The 15,601-nt window shown below is 48.0% G+C and overlaps 1 protein-coding gene across 1 annotated transcript; it reads left to right on the top strand.

Annotated features, from left to right (window-relative positions):
* The first annotated feature begins 12,246 nt into the window (after positions 1-12,246).
* Positions 12,247-15,211, top strand: TRIL (TLR4 interactor with leucine rich repeats). Its single transcript, XM_066628572.1, has one exon. The coding sequence runs from the start codon at positions 12,384-12,386 to the stop codon at positions 14,685-14,687; it is 2,304 nt and encodes a 767-aa protein (XP_066484669.1). The 5' UTR covers positions 12,247-12,383; the 3' UTR covers positions 14,688-15,211.
* The last annotated feature ends 390 nt before the right edge of the window (positions 15,212-15,601 follow it).

Raw genomic sequence — 15,601 nt, 5'->3', positions numbered from 1 at the left:
GAAACATGGTTCTGGTTTCAAAGGAAACCAGAAGTGTCTCATCTTAAAGGGCTGTGCACTAATTAATATTTGGGCAACGAATGTTGCTCTGTTCTGCTATCTAACTTACTATTCTAAAAACCTGGGGCCCTAGACAGATAAAGAAGTGAATCATCCTCTGAAAATATAATTTTTTTTGTTGTGTTTTAATCATTTTGCCCATACTGCTATTCCAAATTCCTATTCATGAGCAATTGTAGCTAGACCTTTGTTTTTCAATGCTCTTTTAATTTTCACAGCAGTGTGTAGGTTGTACCCAAAGAAAGCTGGTCATGACCAAGCACCAATGAAATGTTTGGTTCAGGTTAGTTGTGACTAACTTGAGTTCTAGTCATTTCAATGGGGTTGAATCATGACTTTCTTGGGATGCAAGTCTAAGTATTTGGGAAAGTGTCATCGTAGCACGGGATCATGCTATTTGTAAATCCTGAGATAACTAGATCCTCCATCGCCATACATCACCAGTCAAGCTGAATACTGACCAATCAAAATGAGGAAGAATACGGAGGAATAATGAGGAGAGGGAAAGAGACAGAAATTCCTTGAATGAGAAGGGGAAGAGTGAAGAGGGAAAGAGTGTGGGAGAGAAAGGATGTAAGGAAATTAAATGGGCAGGCCAGAAGAAGAAAGGGAAAGTTTTTGGGGTTCAAAAAAGAAGAGAGAGAAGGTAAATGAGGGAAAGATTCCTGGGGATGAAGAGAGGTGCTTGGACCTCTGCAAGTGACTGCAGCTGGGAATGGCTGTCTGTGAGCAAGGGATGAATCTAGGAACAGGCTATGAATGGACTTCACCCACTTGTAGTGGGGTAACTAGTCTCTCCCACCAAACAATATTCTGATGCTGATGATTACATGATTCAGTGAAAAATGTGGCCTTCCCATCCAGTGGAAGTATGGCCTCTTGCCATCTGTCCTGTAAATAGCCACATTACTGGTCTGGCTCTTTGCTCTCCAGGCAAGCAAATACATGTACTTCATTGCATATATCCTGAACAATTTGAATAAAACCAAAATGAAGAATAAAATATTGGCCAAATGACATGGTCTCTCTTATCTTTGTGCAAGGTTGCAACCAGACCTGTACTTGCTTCTATAGTCCTCAACTAGGGGCACCACACCTGATGGAAGCTGACTCCCCATCTTTTTGTCCAAGGAACTCCTGCACCTTCTTTTTGAGGGTGTTCACTGAAGAAATGACTTGGAACAAGAAATGAGGATTGGTGTGAAATAGGCAATGGACAAGACTGAGGAATAATCTGCATCTATAGAGGAATAATACTCAGCAATTACTTTGCGGAGATCCATGTGTCATTGACTCATATTACTTTCAGCTTGTTCCCAACAGAGCTGCTTATAGTGGGAAGAGGGGATGACTTGTCAGTGTTGATTGCTGCAGAGCTAGGACTAGCCCATATGCCAAATGCTCAGGTCTGTTTAATAAATGACATTTTAACCACATGGCCATAGAGAGGTGAAGAGAGGGCAATTATTCTCTTCAGACATACTGTCCTTGAGTGATTTTGCAGTCAAGATTATGTCTCCCAAATGATATTTGCAGATTCCAGTTATATTTGTGGTGTTTTGTTCATGTTTTATTACTGATGTAATCATGAAATGCTTTCTATTTAAATCCAAGAATGCATAGTTTCTGTAGTATGCATCAATAACATAAAGAGGACATTTTGTCTTCAGCCCACCCTTTTCCCATATGCTCTTAAGGGCCATAATGCTACATCTACTTACCATGAACAACAGTTGAACTAGCCAGTGACTAAGAACAATGGAAGCCCTCAGTCATGGTGCTGAAGGTGAAAGTGAGAATCAAAGGTTAGACGAATTGAGCATAATTCTTGGAAATACATGGCTGTCAACGCATCTTGGAGGAATTCAAAGTGGTTCAACTTATTTATTTATTTATTTATTTATTTATTTATTTAAGTACTTGAACCCAATTCTTCAAGTACTATAATGAGTGCCACAAGACCGATGCTGATACTGAAAAATAAAATTTATATAGGCTGTGTTCTTTTTTAACTAGAAAAAAACGAGGAAGTGACATTCCCAGCATGTTGCTAGCATGCTTCCAGCGTAGTTATTTTAAAAATAGCAAATTGCAACCTCCTCATTGAAATCTATTGTATGGAGGTCACCATGTTGTAACCATACACGGTATTCACTATGGAGGCTGCCATGTTTTTGACAGTTTCCTCCATTCTTTAGACAGGAAAATAGGCAGAAGTGACATAAGCATGGTGGCAGCCATCTTTTCTATCTCCGATTTCTCTTGGAGAAATTCTAGCATGGCTAGCAAGCTGGAACATAAAAGAAAAAAACCTGAGCGTGCTGGAATAAAAAAAATAAAGAATGCAGCCATCTACCTTCTATTGAATTAGTTCATCGGATCATCAATACTGTGTACACTGATTAGCATATTGGTTTCAAACACTTATTCCCCAGTCCTACCTGGAAATGCCAAAGACTGAACCTGGGATCTTTTGCATGCCAAGTCTGTGCTATATCATGGAACTACAGGACTGTTATTTATGTAATTTATACAAGATCATCAGTATATCTGGTACTTATGAAGTTTAACAAAGAAAAAATAGGACCCTGTCTTCAAGAAGCTTTCAATAAAAAAATAAAGAATGGGGAAAACAACAGAGGAAGAAACAAGTGTAGCTAGAGTTGAATGTGGGCAAATAAAGTGCCATGCCATGGGTTATTCATACACTGCATGCAAATAAAGGGGAATCTGCGTGAATATCCTGCACATCCCTGATCTTGTCTGATCTTGAAAGCTAAGCAGGGTCAGGCCTGGTTAGTACTTGGATGGGAGACCTTGGAAATACCGGGTGCTGTAGGCTTATACCATAGGCTTTTGAGACTGAAGGTTGCCAACCATTCTTGTGAATGACTATGGAGGCATTCATTAAAAAAACCCCACTAAACATAGGGGCTGGACTCATTGAGAACATAAAGTGCAGATTGTGTGCACTTCTGGCTATGCATTGAGCACAGTGTATGAATATGGATATGGTTTGGTTTCAGTGAGTGGAGGATTTATGATGGAAACCAAGGGACTCTTAAGCCATTTCTGCCCAACGTTGCACAAATGCAACAGGGACCAAATGTGTATACCTGTGGGCTGGGCAGAAATGAGTTTTTAAAAAGCGGGTTTAAGGAGGAGGTGTCTGACTTGCTCTCTGAATGGAAATGCCAGTAACTAATGTTTCTTCATTTATTGGCTAGATTGTATTGGAACCTTAAAGACATAAAAGTAGCGGATTAAAGTATTTTTAAATTCTTAAAAAAATTATCCTGTTTCAGTTGTCATGCATGCAAGTAACCTTATATGGGTTTCAGGCAGTTTTGAATCGATGGCATAGAGATGGAAAAAAGTATGTAATTGTTTTTTAATGTCCTAACAGACCTTCGTGTCTTAGTGCTGCAGCGATAAATTTGCCCTGTCTAGAAGTTTAAAGTCAGGTGTGCACTTTATTTTCTTGGCTTCATGCAAGTGAAGTGACTTGCACCCCAGCCATTTATGGGTGTAGAATTTAGACTGCACTGAAAGTATACATTTATCTGAATTTTCACATTTCATTCTCAGAGAGAGACAGTACCTTGTACAATACGTTTTTTGTTTTTTTTAACATTTGCTTTAGAAGGGGTTTGAAATGTCCTGGATGCAAGTGCTCTACTCAGTCAAAGTATCATTGTGCAAATGGGTTGAGGTCTGGTCTATACATAATGGAGGTGAAAGAATGGACTGTACCTATTCAGAATCAGGAGTATGGGAGAGGATACAGATTCCTGATCTATTTCTTCATGATATTTTTTAATGGAATACACCAGAACAAATCTCCTTGCAAATAGAAAACAAACTACAAAATACTAAGTATACATAACTTAGCACCACACGTGGGTCAAACTTCAGTCCCACTGCTCCACCATGGGAGATCGAGATGTGCAGATGCAGCCTGCATGTGTGCAATGGATGGAGCTGCACATCTGTTTGTTTTCATCTATATTGTAGTGGGCCCCATTGAACTGGCTGGATATGTCTTTTGATGTAGCTAGGAATGTACATTCTTATCCAGGTCTACTAGCAGTCCCACGAGACTAGTTGTGTGCTATGAGAGATGGATCAGGGCCAGTGTCTCTCTAAAGTTAAAAACCACAAATACAAGGGTCGCCCAGAAAGTAATGCACCACATTTTTTTTCTCAGCCTACAGTAATGGTACGAGTGCGAAACTTTAGATATACATTATTTGAATTTTCAGGAGTGTGCACACAAATTTTTGGTTTCTTCAGACAGATAGCATAGCTGCAGCAGTGTTTCGAAATGGCGTCTGTAAGTGATGTACGTTACAAGCAGCGTGTCGTCATTGAATTTCTCACTGCGGAGAAAGAAACTGTTGGGAACATTCACAAACGTTTGTGTACAGTTTATGGAGAATCTGCAGTCGACAGAAGTACGGTTAGTCGCTGGGCACAGAGGGTGAGGCCATTAGAAGGCGGTTCGGCAGAGCTCCAAGATTTGCAGCATTCGGGGCGGCGATCCACGGCTGTCACACCTGAAAAGACGCAGCTTGCTGATGTGCTCATTCGCGAGGACCGACGCATAATGACTAGGCAGTTGGCGCTGAAGCTGTCAATCAGCAAAGGAAGTGTGGATGCAATCATCCGTGCTCTTGATTACTCAAAAGTGTGTGCACGATGGGTTCCGTGCTGTCTTACGGTGGACCACAAATCTCTCAGAAAAAAACATTTCTTCTGAGTTGCTGAAACGTTTTGAAGATGAGGGGGAAGCGTTCTTGTCCAGGATTGTGACAGGTGATGAAACCTGGGTTCACCATTTTGAGCCTAAAACAAAACGACTGTTGATGGAATGGCGTCATCCTCAATCTCCACAGAAGAAAAAATTCAAAGCAACTGCTTCCGCCTGTAAGGTCATGATCACTGTGTTTTGGGACTTTGAGGGCGTCATACTCATTGATGTGATGCCAAGAGGCAGCACCATTAATTCTGAAGCTTATGTGAAGACATTAACCAAACTCAAGAAGCGCTTCCAGCGACTTTGGCGCCATAACAACCCAGGTGAATGTTTGATTCAACATGATAACGCTCGGCCTCACACAAGTTTGAGGACTTCAGAACACATCACTAAACAGGGTTGGACTGTGTTACCCCATCCACCCTACAGCCCTGACCTAGCTCCCTCAGACTTCCACTGGTTTGGGCCATTAAAGGATGCCATTCGCGGAAGACATTTTGAGGATGACGAAGAGGTGATTCGCACAGTGCAGAAATGGCTTCGTGACCAGAACAAGGAGTGGTACCGACAGGGCATACATGCCCTTGTGTCTCGCTGGAGGAAGGCCATAGAACTGGACGGAGATTATGTGGAAAAATAAGGAGTGTAGAAGAAACATCATTCTTTCTTGTGTGTAAGTTTCATTGTGTTCAATAAATAATTGTTGAAGAAAAAAAATGTGGTGCATTACTTTCTGGGCGACCCTCGTATATGCCTTACACATTCTTTGCTCAGGTATTTACTGCTAAAAAGACCTTTGCCACTGGCTGAATAAGTTTTTTGCAGTCCAGGATCCCCTTAGGAAAAGGTTCAGAATAGTTATTAAACATCTGGTGCTCTCTCTCTCTCTCTGTTTCAGCAGTGACTATGTAGAACATTTACTGTGAACTATCCTTTCTTAATGAAGAAGAGCTGGAGGTCTCAAGTGACATTCCATTCTTAAATGAAAGCAAATGATTCCATCAGTAAAGCCCTTATCTGCAATCTTATTCAACCAAGTTGATTTACAGATGGTACACAAACTACTTCCACAATAAAGCCATGAATTGGAGGAGGAGCTCTGTGTGTTTGTGTGTGAGTGTGTGAGTGCGTGAGAGAGAGAGAGAGAGAGAGAGAGAGAGAGAGAGAGACATATATTTGGCAATGTAGTAGTCAAAAAATTAAGAAACTATTGAATCAGCAGAATTGGCACTGGTTCTGAACATCACTATACACAAAAGAAAATATCAGCTCTTTTGTGATGCCTTATTCACTTTTGAATGCTAGACACATTATATGGATTAAGTTGTCAAACCTGTTTATGAACTCTTCAGAATCCTAGTGAAGTTGAAACCCAAATATTTTGCAGAAAGCTGCTTTTTATTGTGTCAGACCATTGGTCCATCTAGCTTGATTGTAAGCTGAGAGCAGTGGTTCCCAAACTGTGAGCTGTGGATTTCCTGGAAGCCATGGAAACCAGATGGGGAGCTGCAGAATCCTTACAAAAAACTTGCAGACCTATACATTGTATAGGATTGTAGCCCTAATGGGGATCTATGGCCTATGACCCAGTAGGTCAAGGGAGCTGCTTGTTTAAACATTTTGGCTTGGATTGTCAGTGGTGCCCAGGGGCTTAAGATAGATATCTAATAGTTCTACCTGGAAACACCAGGAATTGAATCTGAGATCTTCTGTATGCAAAATAGGTGTTCTACCACCAAACTGTACTGCTCTCCTCCCTCCGTTTGTGGATGTTGTGCATATAACAAACCATACAGTAGTGTTGCCATCTTGTATGTATGATGGTGACAATCATTTATTAAATAAATGCGTTATGCGTGTTTATGAAGCAGTAAGACCTAATGTATTTGATGGAGCTTATTCCTAGGTAAGTGCACACTGGTCCCTGTGCTGCTTTACCACTATTTCAAACATTTAGTTTTTCTTCATTCATATATGTGAATACCAAAGCACAGGGATAACACAGGAGGGCAGTGGATGAATGACAACATTGTGTGGCATATGCAAACACACGCACCCATGAAGAGTGATAAGTCTGATGCCTGGATGGGCGACTGTCTTGGAACCATATATACACTACCCTGAGCTCCAGCAGATAAGGAAGATGGAGAGAACTGTATTAAAGGGCTGGTGAGGCATAGGAATTGAATACAAGCTGACACTGCCCCAGGTCATATTGCATTTTAACCACAAGCCTCAGAGCAATGACTGCAGAAACACCATTATTTAACCAGCCTCCACACAAGTGATGTGTCATATAAGGATAATACTGACCTTCTCTATTGCAGCTGGAAGCATAACTGAGCTTACTTAGGTGAAGTGCCTTGCAGTGGCATTGCTAGGGGAGTGTGAGGGGTATGGGTTACACTGGATGATGCACATGGGGGGTGGTGACACCACTACTAGCCAAAATTGTTAAAAACTTGATATTTTTGAATAATACCATTATGTTATATATCATTTGATGCGTAATCTCATGCAGAATGCAATGAAACAAACTGTGTTGAAATATCTCTATTCTATCAAAAGTTATAGCCTGAAATGCAGAGGGGGTTGGGGCAAAGGTGCATCGCTTGGGGCATTGCCCCGTCCGCTGCATGGGATCATAGGGGTGACACGCTGGCCTCCTGCACTGGGTGATGCAAACCCTACCAATGCCACTGGTGCCTTGAAATATGCTTTATAAATGCTATATATGGCAACTGAACAGAGTGTGGACCCTTTAGAAGGCTGTAGCATCCCGTCACACACAATATAGACATCTATGAAGTGTTGGTCTGTCCTGGTTGTTTTACATAAGGATCAGAAAGCAGCAAACCATGTTTGAACCATTATTCTAGAGATGAACACTGGTTGAACCAACATGTTGGAGCCATTGTTCTATTTCTTGGGAAATGCAGACAGTGGAGTAGCTAATGATCATGTAGTCTGCTGCTGAGCTCAAAATGATGCTCCGGAAGTGATATCACAACTGGAAGTCATGCCCGGGCTTTTAAAAAAGTGAAAATCAGGGGGAAAACTTGCTTCCTGCCCCCAGCAGCTTGCCACCCACTTGCTGTGCTGCTTCCCCCCCCTGCCAGTGGCATAGCTAAGGCATCTATCTGTTACCTGGAGTCAAAGAAGATTTGTAGCACCCCCCCCCCAACAAAATCAAATTTAAATAAATAAATTTAAAGTGTGCCCCTTACTGGAGTCAGTCCACTGGGGTGAAGGATGGTTATTCTCCCCCTACTAAATATAAGAGGAGCACCTCTTCAAAAAGTGCCTCTTTACCCAGGTAGCAGGAGTAACTGTATTATGATAGATGTAAATGAGAGCTGATTCATGTTGACATTGGTGCCATGCTGTATCATAACAACATCTCATTGGCTCTCAGAACAATCAGTCTCATAGGTCAGTTTTGAGTTAAAGAAATCCACTTTTTGTCCCATAAGGCAGTTGTGTCTTCATTTTCTGGTTAATTGGCCATAACTTTTGCTGGGATACAGATATTCCAATGCAGTTTATTTCACTGCACTCAGCATTAAATTACCTTTCCAATGATATATAACATGATGGTGGTATTTGTACATACCAAAGTTTTCACAATTTTGGCCAATAGTGTCAAGCTCAGCTTGTTGCACCCTTAACGATTGTTGTCCGGTGCAATTGTTACCGCTCTGCACCCCCTTAGCTATGCCACTGAAAACAAATATGAATAACAGTGTGCACACTCACTTGACTGATTGGAATGAGAACCCTCAATCATTTTTACCCTGGCTCTGAGGGAAAACATGGAAGAACAGTGCACCACTTTGTCCTCTGACTGGGCAGCTTCCTTTAAATAAGCCCTGGTAAGATCCCAGTGTGGAAGGGATTGTCACTCCCGGATTGGCCTTTTCAGCCACACTAGACGCTGTGCCAGAACCACCTTTCAGAGCGCGATACCATAGTCTTTCGAGACTGAAGGTTGCCAATACAATACAAAGATCTGTGATGAGACTTCACTGAGCAATGCAATGAAGGAGAGCTTTGACACTATGGCTGCACCTCTATACAACCTTGCCTGAGGGTAAGCCCTTTAAACTCAACAGGCCTTACTTCAGAGTAAGGGTGTGCATTGGGTGTGCAGGGAATTTTCCTTCCTATCTCCTAGATTGCTAGAAAATCTAGCAACCTGTGATGTCCATGGCGGGCAGAGACCCCGCCCCCTTGGGGGTGCCCAGGCACGGGGGCTTACTGGGACAATGCATGCAGGGCGTCAGCAGAAAGAAGTACGGGAGGCAGATACAGCAGATTTGTATAGACAATTTACTCTGGTTAAACTCTTGACATTCATGGGGCCTGTTACATCACAGGCCCCTTTGATTTACAGAGACATGCGACGTCAACAACCTATATGCGTGTTCCCCACTCCTTCCCGACCCCTTGCAGGTTCCGGCAGGGTTCCCCGGTCAGTGCTCGTCGGAAAGGGATAGGGGTTCCCGATGGCTGTCACAGCGTTGTCGGGGGTTAGCTTAACTGTCCTCTGGAGGGCCCCTTGTGCCTCCAGTCTTGCCCCTTGATAAGCTGGCCTCCAATATGGGTAGTTGAGATGGGGTCCTTCTGGCAGCAGCCTCACCCCTCGGGTTTTCACCCCCAGCTCCCAGGTGGGTCTAGCACTGGGTGGTCCCCAGCCTCCGGCCCCTCCCTCCAGGGCCGAGGCTAGCAAAGTTCTCCTTGAAGCCTCTCTTGGCTGAGGCTCCTCTGCAATCCCTCTCCCAACTGGAGAGGAGCGACCTCTCCCTAGGCTCTCCAGCCCCCTTATGAGGCTAGCCTTGTTCTGGTCCAGCCCCACCCCTTCTGCCCACGTGGCTGCTGACTGCTCCCAGGAGGCACTAGGGCCTACTCCCAGGGAAGTGACTTGCCTGGGATCCCAGTCCTGATAGTGCCCAGGTTCTACTCCTGAGGAGGCCCTTACCCCTGAGGAGACCCCTGCTCCAGGGTGATTCCTGGCCTCCTGGGCTGGGCCTAGGTGACACAACCCTATCTAAATACTGTAAAAAAAAAAAAAATTCTGTTACAGCTCCTTCTCTAGCAGGGGTCATCCCTTTACACACCACAATGATCGCTTGCCACAATCCATGGTGATGTGAGGGTGTAAGCTGTGACTGAGTGGTTGAGCACATGCAGAAGGATCCAGGTTCTGTTTGGGGTGGGGGGAACCATATCTGAAATGCCAGAGCAGGGCCTCTGAGAGGAATTTTATCAGGGGGTACAAAGTTTTTTTGGGTCCCTTTGCAAAGGGGGAGGGGTGAAACAAAGCAGGGGAGGGTGGTGACGGGCAAGCAGAAACAGGGGCAGGGAGGGGCGAAACTGGGTGGGAGGAAGGGTTGAGACAGCTGGAAAAGTCTTTGGAGCCCAGATCTACCAACACATGTGGCATCAGTAGTGTCCCAAGCATCCCCAGTTGTGGTAGTGTTGCCAGTATCCTGTGTGGGCAACAAGTCTGAGTAGATAGGGAAATGTAAGATCCCAGGAACTTCCTGGTCCCCCTCCTTTGGCTCCTGGGTCCCCCTTTTGACCCTGGGCCCAGGTACAAATTACCCCCTTTACCCCCCCTCTCCTAGGCCCTGTACTGGAGAGTCACTGTCAGTTAGTGTGGCCAATTCCCCTCCATGGATTAATTATCTGATTCAATAGAAGGCCTTTCACATGTGCTCTTGTCTCCCTTCTTTCAGTTGAATTGACTTCCTAGCAAGTTTGCTTAGGATCTCAGCCTTACTGGCATTTGCCTACCAAATGCGCTACCCATGCATGCCAGGATGACCAGATGTCCTCTTTTTCCAGGACATGTCCTCTTTTTTTAGCCTCATGTCCTGGAAAAGAACTTAAATGACTCCCATGCCCTGTGAGCAGGCCCCTGCAGGCAGCACAAAACTTTCTTGCAATTAATAAATTATCTCTAATACATTATAATACAGTTTTAAATTTCATTAGAAGTAATATCTTGTTTAAGTTAACCACATAAAATTTTTATTTTGCCACGTGCTACATTTTTCTTGGCTGTCCTACATTTTGGGGTGCCTCGTCCTCTTTTGCGGTTATGACATCTGGTCGCCCTGCATGCATGCGCGGCTGCTTCATGAGACACGCACAGCGTGGGCAGATGCCGCCTGTATTTCGAGGGTGACATTTTCCATACGTGGGAGGTGGGCTTCCAGAAAAAGCCATCAGAATGTGACCTGGTCGGTCAGGCACAAAGAAAGTGCATGATGTCACCATTGCGCAGGGAAGGGCAGGATTTGTGCCAAGCGCCTGTACCTACAGAGTAACATCAACCAATGTCTCAGGGCCGTGTTTTCTTGGAAGGTGCCACTCCAAGAGCCCAGATGTCCCGTTTGAACGGAGCGCGTTAGTGGCGTAGTTAGAGGAGTGCAAAGCACTAAGTTTTTCAGGGAGCAGTGTGCAAACAGCCGTTTCTCCTCCCCTTTGGGGTCACTCTGGGCGGCGGGGGGGGGGGCAAATCGGAGGTGTATGCTCCAAAGGGGAGGGGAGGGGCCACTTGCACTCCGCAGTGAGGCTCCCTGCAAGACTTAGTGCTTTGCACCCCGCTCTAGCTACGCCACCGGACTGGGGTTGAAGGTAGGGAAAAATGGATCCACTTCCCCCCCCCACTTGGGGATCTCTTTTCCTTCCCCCCCCATAGAAGAAAGGCGAGGAATGGGTTAGAATGTCCCCGTGTGGGTGCACAAATTGTGCCATACCCCAGCCAGCCACCCACTCCACGTGCAACAACTTCTGCAACAGTAGAGAGAAAGGGGGGCGGGGCAGGCTGCTTCCTGGCCCTAAATTGAAACCAGCGAGGGCTTTATCTGCGCGCACACGTGTGTTTCTGGCTCCCTGACCCCTTCCTGCCCAGACAGCCAAGTTTCTAATTCTGATTTTCCCACTTTGCGCCCCTGCTGCTTGCTTGGCGAGGCTGGATCCCCCTCCCCTCCCCCTTCTCCTCCGGGCCGGCTGTCTCCTTCCACTCCTCCTGGCCTGTCCTCCCTCCCTCCTTCCTTCCCTCCCTCCCATCTTCCAGCCAGTCCCCCGGGGCGCAAAGTGTGGGAAGTGCGAGTTTCCGCTCCGTGTGTCTGTCCGGCCGCCTCCCCCCGCCAAGCCCGGAGAGCAGCCCAGGAGAAGGCAGCGGCAGGATCGCGGGGAGCCGGAGCAGAGCAGAGCAGAGCGCGGGGGGCTCTTGTTGCGCGCCCCCCCCCACCCGACGACGCGTTGCAGGCGATGGAGCTCCCGGGGCTGGACGTCTAGCGAGGACCAGGCGCCTCCGTCTACTCAGATACAAGCCTCGCTCTAGTCAATGGGGCTTACTCGCGGGTAAGTGTGGCTGGGTTGCAGCCTGAACCATCCACGCGGAGAGGAGGCGGAGAACAGGGCTGCTCCAAGCGGTGGTAGCTCAGCTCTGCCCAGGCAGCGGAGGAGCGCGCCCCCCAGCCGCGGCGCAGCAGAGGGGGATGCGGGAGAGACGTCGAGGGAGCGGGGGAAGCAGCCCGCAGCTCGCCCAGCTGGGATGGAGCCCCCGCGCGGGGTCCGCTTGATGCGGCTGCTGCTGGCCTGCTGCTGCTGCGCCTTGGCCGTCCTGCCGCCCGCCGCCGAGCCCCTCTGCCCGGAGCCATGCGACTGCCAGCAGCAGCAGCACCTCCTCTGCACCAACAGGGGGCTGCGGACCGTGCCCAAGACCCTCGAGCCGCAGGACGTCCTCACCTACAGCCTGGGAGGCAACTTCATCGCCAACATCTCCGCTTTCGACTTCCACCGCCTGGGGGCGCTCCAGCGCCTGGACTTGCAGTACAACCGCATCCGCAGCCTGCACCCCAAGGCCTTCGAGCGCCTGGCGCGCCTGGAGGAGCTGTACCTGGGCAACAACCTCCTGGTGGCCCTGGCCCCCGGCACGCTCCGCCCCCTGGCCAAGCTGCGCATCCTCTATGTGAACGCCAACGAGATCAATTACCTGAACGCTGCCTCTTTTGCCGGCCTGGGCAGCCTGGTCAAGCTGCGGCTGGATGGCAACGTGTTGGGCTCGCTGGGCGATGCCACTTTCTCAGGGCTGACCAATTTGCTGTACTTGCACCTGGAGGCCAACCGCATCCGCTGGCTGAGCCGCAACGCTTTTGCGGGCCTGGGGAAACTCCGCTTTCTTGACCTGTCTGGGAACCAGCAGACCTCCTTGCGCCATCCGGAGACCTTCCGGCCTATGCGCTTGCTTAGCACCCTCCTCCTCTCTGGCAACAACATGCAACAGCTGGGGAAAGGCCTCTTCCAACACCTTTCCAACCTGGTCAAGCTGTCGTTAAGTGGGAATCGCTTGGCTTGGTTGGCACCGGAGGCCTTTGTGGGTCTGGGGGCCCTCAAGGAGTTGCGTTTGGAAGGAAACCTGTTGACGCAACTGCCCGCTACCCTTTTGCAGCCGCTGCGCAGCCTTGAGGTGCTGGACCTGAGCCACAACATGCTTGTGGCCCTCCCCCCAGCTGCTTTTGGCCACCTCCACAAGCTGCGGGAGCTCAGCTTGCAGGAAAATGCTCTGGTCACGGTGCCTGGGGACCTCTTTGCCTCTAGCCCTGCTCTCTACCGCCTGGACCTGGAGGGAAACTCCTGGAGCTGTGACTGTCGCCTGAGAGGCTTGAAGCGCTGGCTGGGCTCTTGGCATTCCCAGGGGCGGCTCCTCACTGTGTTTGTGCAGTGCCGCCAGCCACCTATCTTGGCTGGGAAATACCTTGACTACCTGGAAGATGCACAGCTACTATCTCCTTCCAGTGACTCCTCTTGTTCTGAAAGGGTGGCCTCTCCTTCCCCATCCCCTAGAGGCAACACTAGCTACAGCCCAGACCCAGAGCAGGAGAAGCTTAGCTCCTGGCCCTCTGCCTCAACCATGCAGCTGGTGGCCTCTCAGAAGGCATTAGCTCCGTTGTCAGAAAGGGGGAGCTGGGGAAGCGACACAAGCCCAACAAGCACAACCTCCAGCTTGCTGATCAGTACAAGGCCGCCATCCCTGCCTGGTGCTGCGTGGCCTCGGCGGGCAGGGAAACACCACTTGGTCTCATCCGTGTCTGGCACCCCTCCATTGGTCACAGACCCCTGTGATTTCAACAAGTTGTTTCTGTACAACCTCTCTGTCAATGCCGTAAGCGCCACTGCAGTGACTGTGCGCTGGGGGGTCCGCCCACATCGCAGTCCCCGTCTTCTTGGGCCAGTGCGCTTTCGGATCCTTTATGACCGTTTCGGAGCTGCGGTCAAGTTTCAGCGTTTTGTTTATCTGCCTGAGTGGAGTGAGCCGGCAGCCACCCTCCAAGAGCTGCTCCCTGATACCCCTTACCTGGTCTGTGTAGAGGGAGTGATTGGGGGTCGCACCTGCCCAGTGGCACCACGGGACCATTGTGCAGGGCTGGTCACCTTGCCAGAAGAGGATGCTGGTGCAGCTGCTGCTGTGGCAGGTGGGACCCGAAATTTGGACCAGCAGCTCCTCACTCTTGTGCTGCTGGCTGTGAACGCATTGCTACTCTTCCTGGCCCTGGCGGCCTGGGCCTCCCGCCTGGTGCGGAAGAAGGTGCTAGGGTGCCGGCGAAGGAAGGCAGCCTCACCAGTACACGTGAGACAGATGTATTCGACTCGTCGGCCCCTGCGGTCTATGGGCACTGGTGTCTCCGCGGATTTTTCCGGCTTCCAGTCCCACCGCCCACCCCGTAGCACTGTCTGTGCCTTAAGTGAGGCTGACCTCATTGAGTTCCCCTGTGAGCGCTTCATGGACAGTGGTGGTGGAGGTAGCAGCAGTGCCCGGCGTGGAGAAGATCACCTGTTGCAACGGTTTGCAGACTAGGGCCAGGGTCTGAACCAAATCAGTTTGCAGCATTCTGTTAACATGGGGATCAAGGGCTTGCTGGTTTTGCAAGGTCTGCTGGGAACTGTGAACCCTGTTTTTGCTATTCTTTGGTATAGGCCTGCTTCTGAACCAAAACAATGGCTCATCAGAAATATGGCACAGCTAGAATAGGGTACGCACAAAAACATCAAATAAGTCTCCCTTGAAATGTTTGATGTACCCGAGTGGTTGCTACTTTCTCATTTGGGGAACCACACCTGGCTGCCGCAGGGTTCCACCACTGTTCTCTCAAAGCACCACTCTTCTTTACTGTAGTTGGGTAGGCACTGGTTGCAGTTCAAGGGCAAATACCAATATTAGGAAGGTTTTTGCAAGGTGCGATTTTGTTTTTAAGATGTCCAGTCATTTTCCATGTGGAGTCTAATTAAAAAAAATAAATGGTGAAATGCCTTAACCTGAGGTTGTAACTCTGTAACTAATCATGGATGTGATTGGCTAAGAAAGGAACTGGGACAATGGGAGTGGATCAAAAAAGGTGGTGAGGGTGGTGGTGGTGGTGGGGTGTGTGTGTGTGTGAGAGAGAGAGAGAGAGAGAGAGAGAGAACTGATTTCTGTGCCTTTTGGATTGCCTCCAGCCCTCATCTTGCACCATTTACAGTGCCATTAAATCAATTAATGCAAGATCAAATCCTAAGGCTCCTCCTCCAGAAGATTAAGGTCTGGTTTAGATGTTACTTCCATATGTAAACACCGCCGAAAGCTGTTTTCCATACCATGCAAAAGCAGTCACAGAAAACCTTCTTAGCCAGCATGCTACCAACTCACATGGAACATACCACTGCTGCCTCCTCCAGGGAGAGGCAGGCACTGCTGTGCTTTTGTCCCATGTTTTGGGAGCAGGCACAGGGCAA

This window comes from Tiliqua scincoides, chromosome 5, assembly GCF_035046505.1.
Source record: "Tiliqua scincoides isolate rTilSci1 chromosome 5, rTilSci1.hap2, whole genome shotgun sequence".
Classification (NCBI taxonomy): domain Eukaryota; kingdom Metazoa; phylum Chordata; class Lepidosauria; order Squamata; family Scincidae; genus Tiliqua; species Tiliqua scincoides.
Note: the sequence above shows the minus strand (reverse complement) of the source record. Positions and strands in the feature narration are given on the sequence as shown.

Coding starts and splice junctions, on each gene's coding strand:
- TRIL (XM_066628572.1), top strand. CDS start 12,384: ATGGAGCCCCCGCGCGGGGTCCGCTTGATGCGGCTGCTGCTGGCCTGC.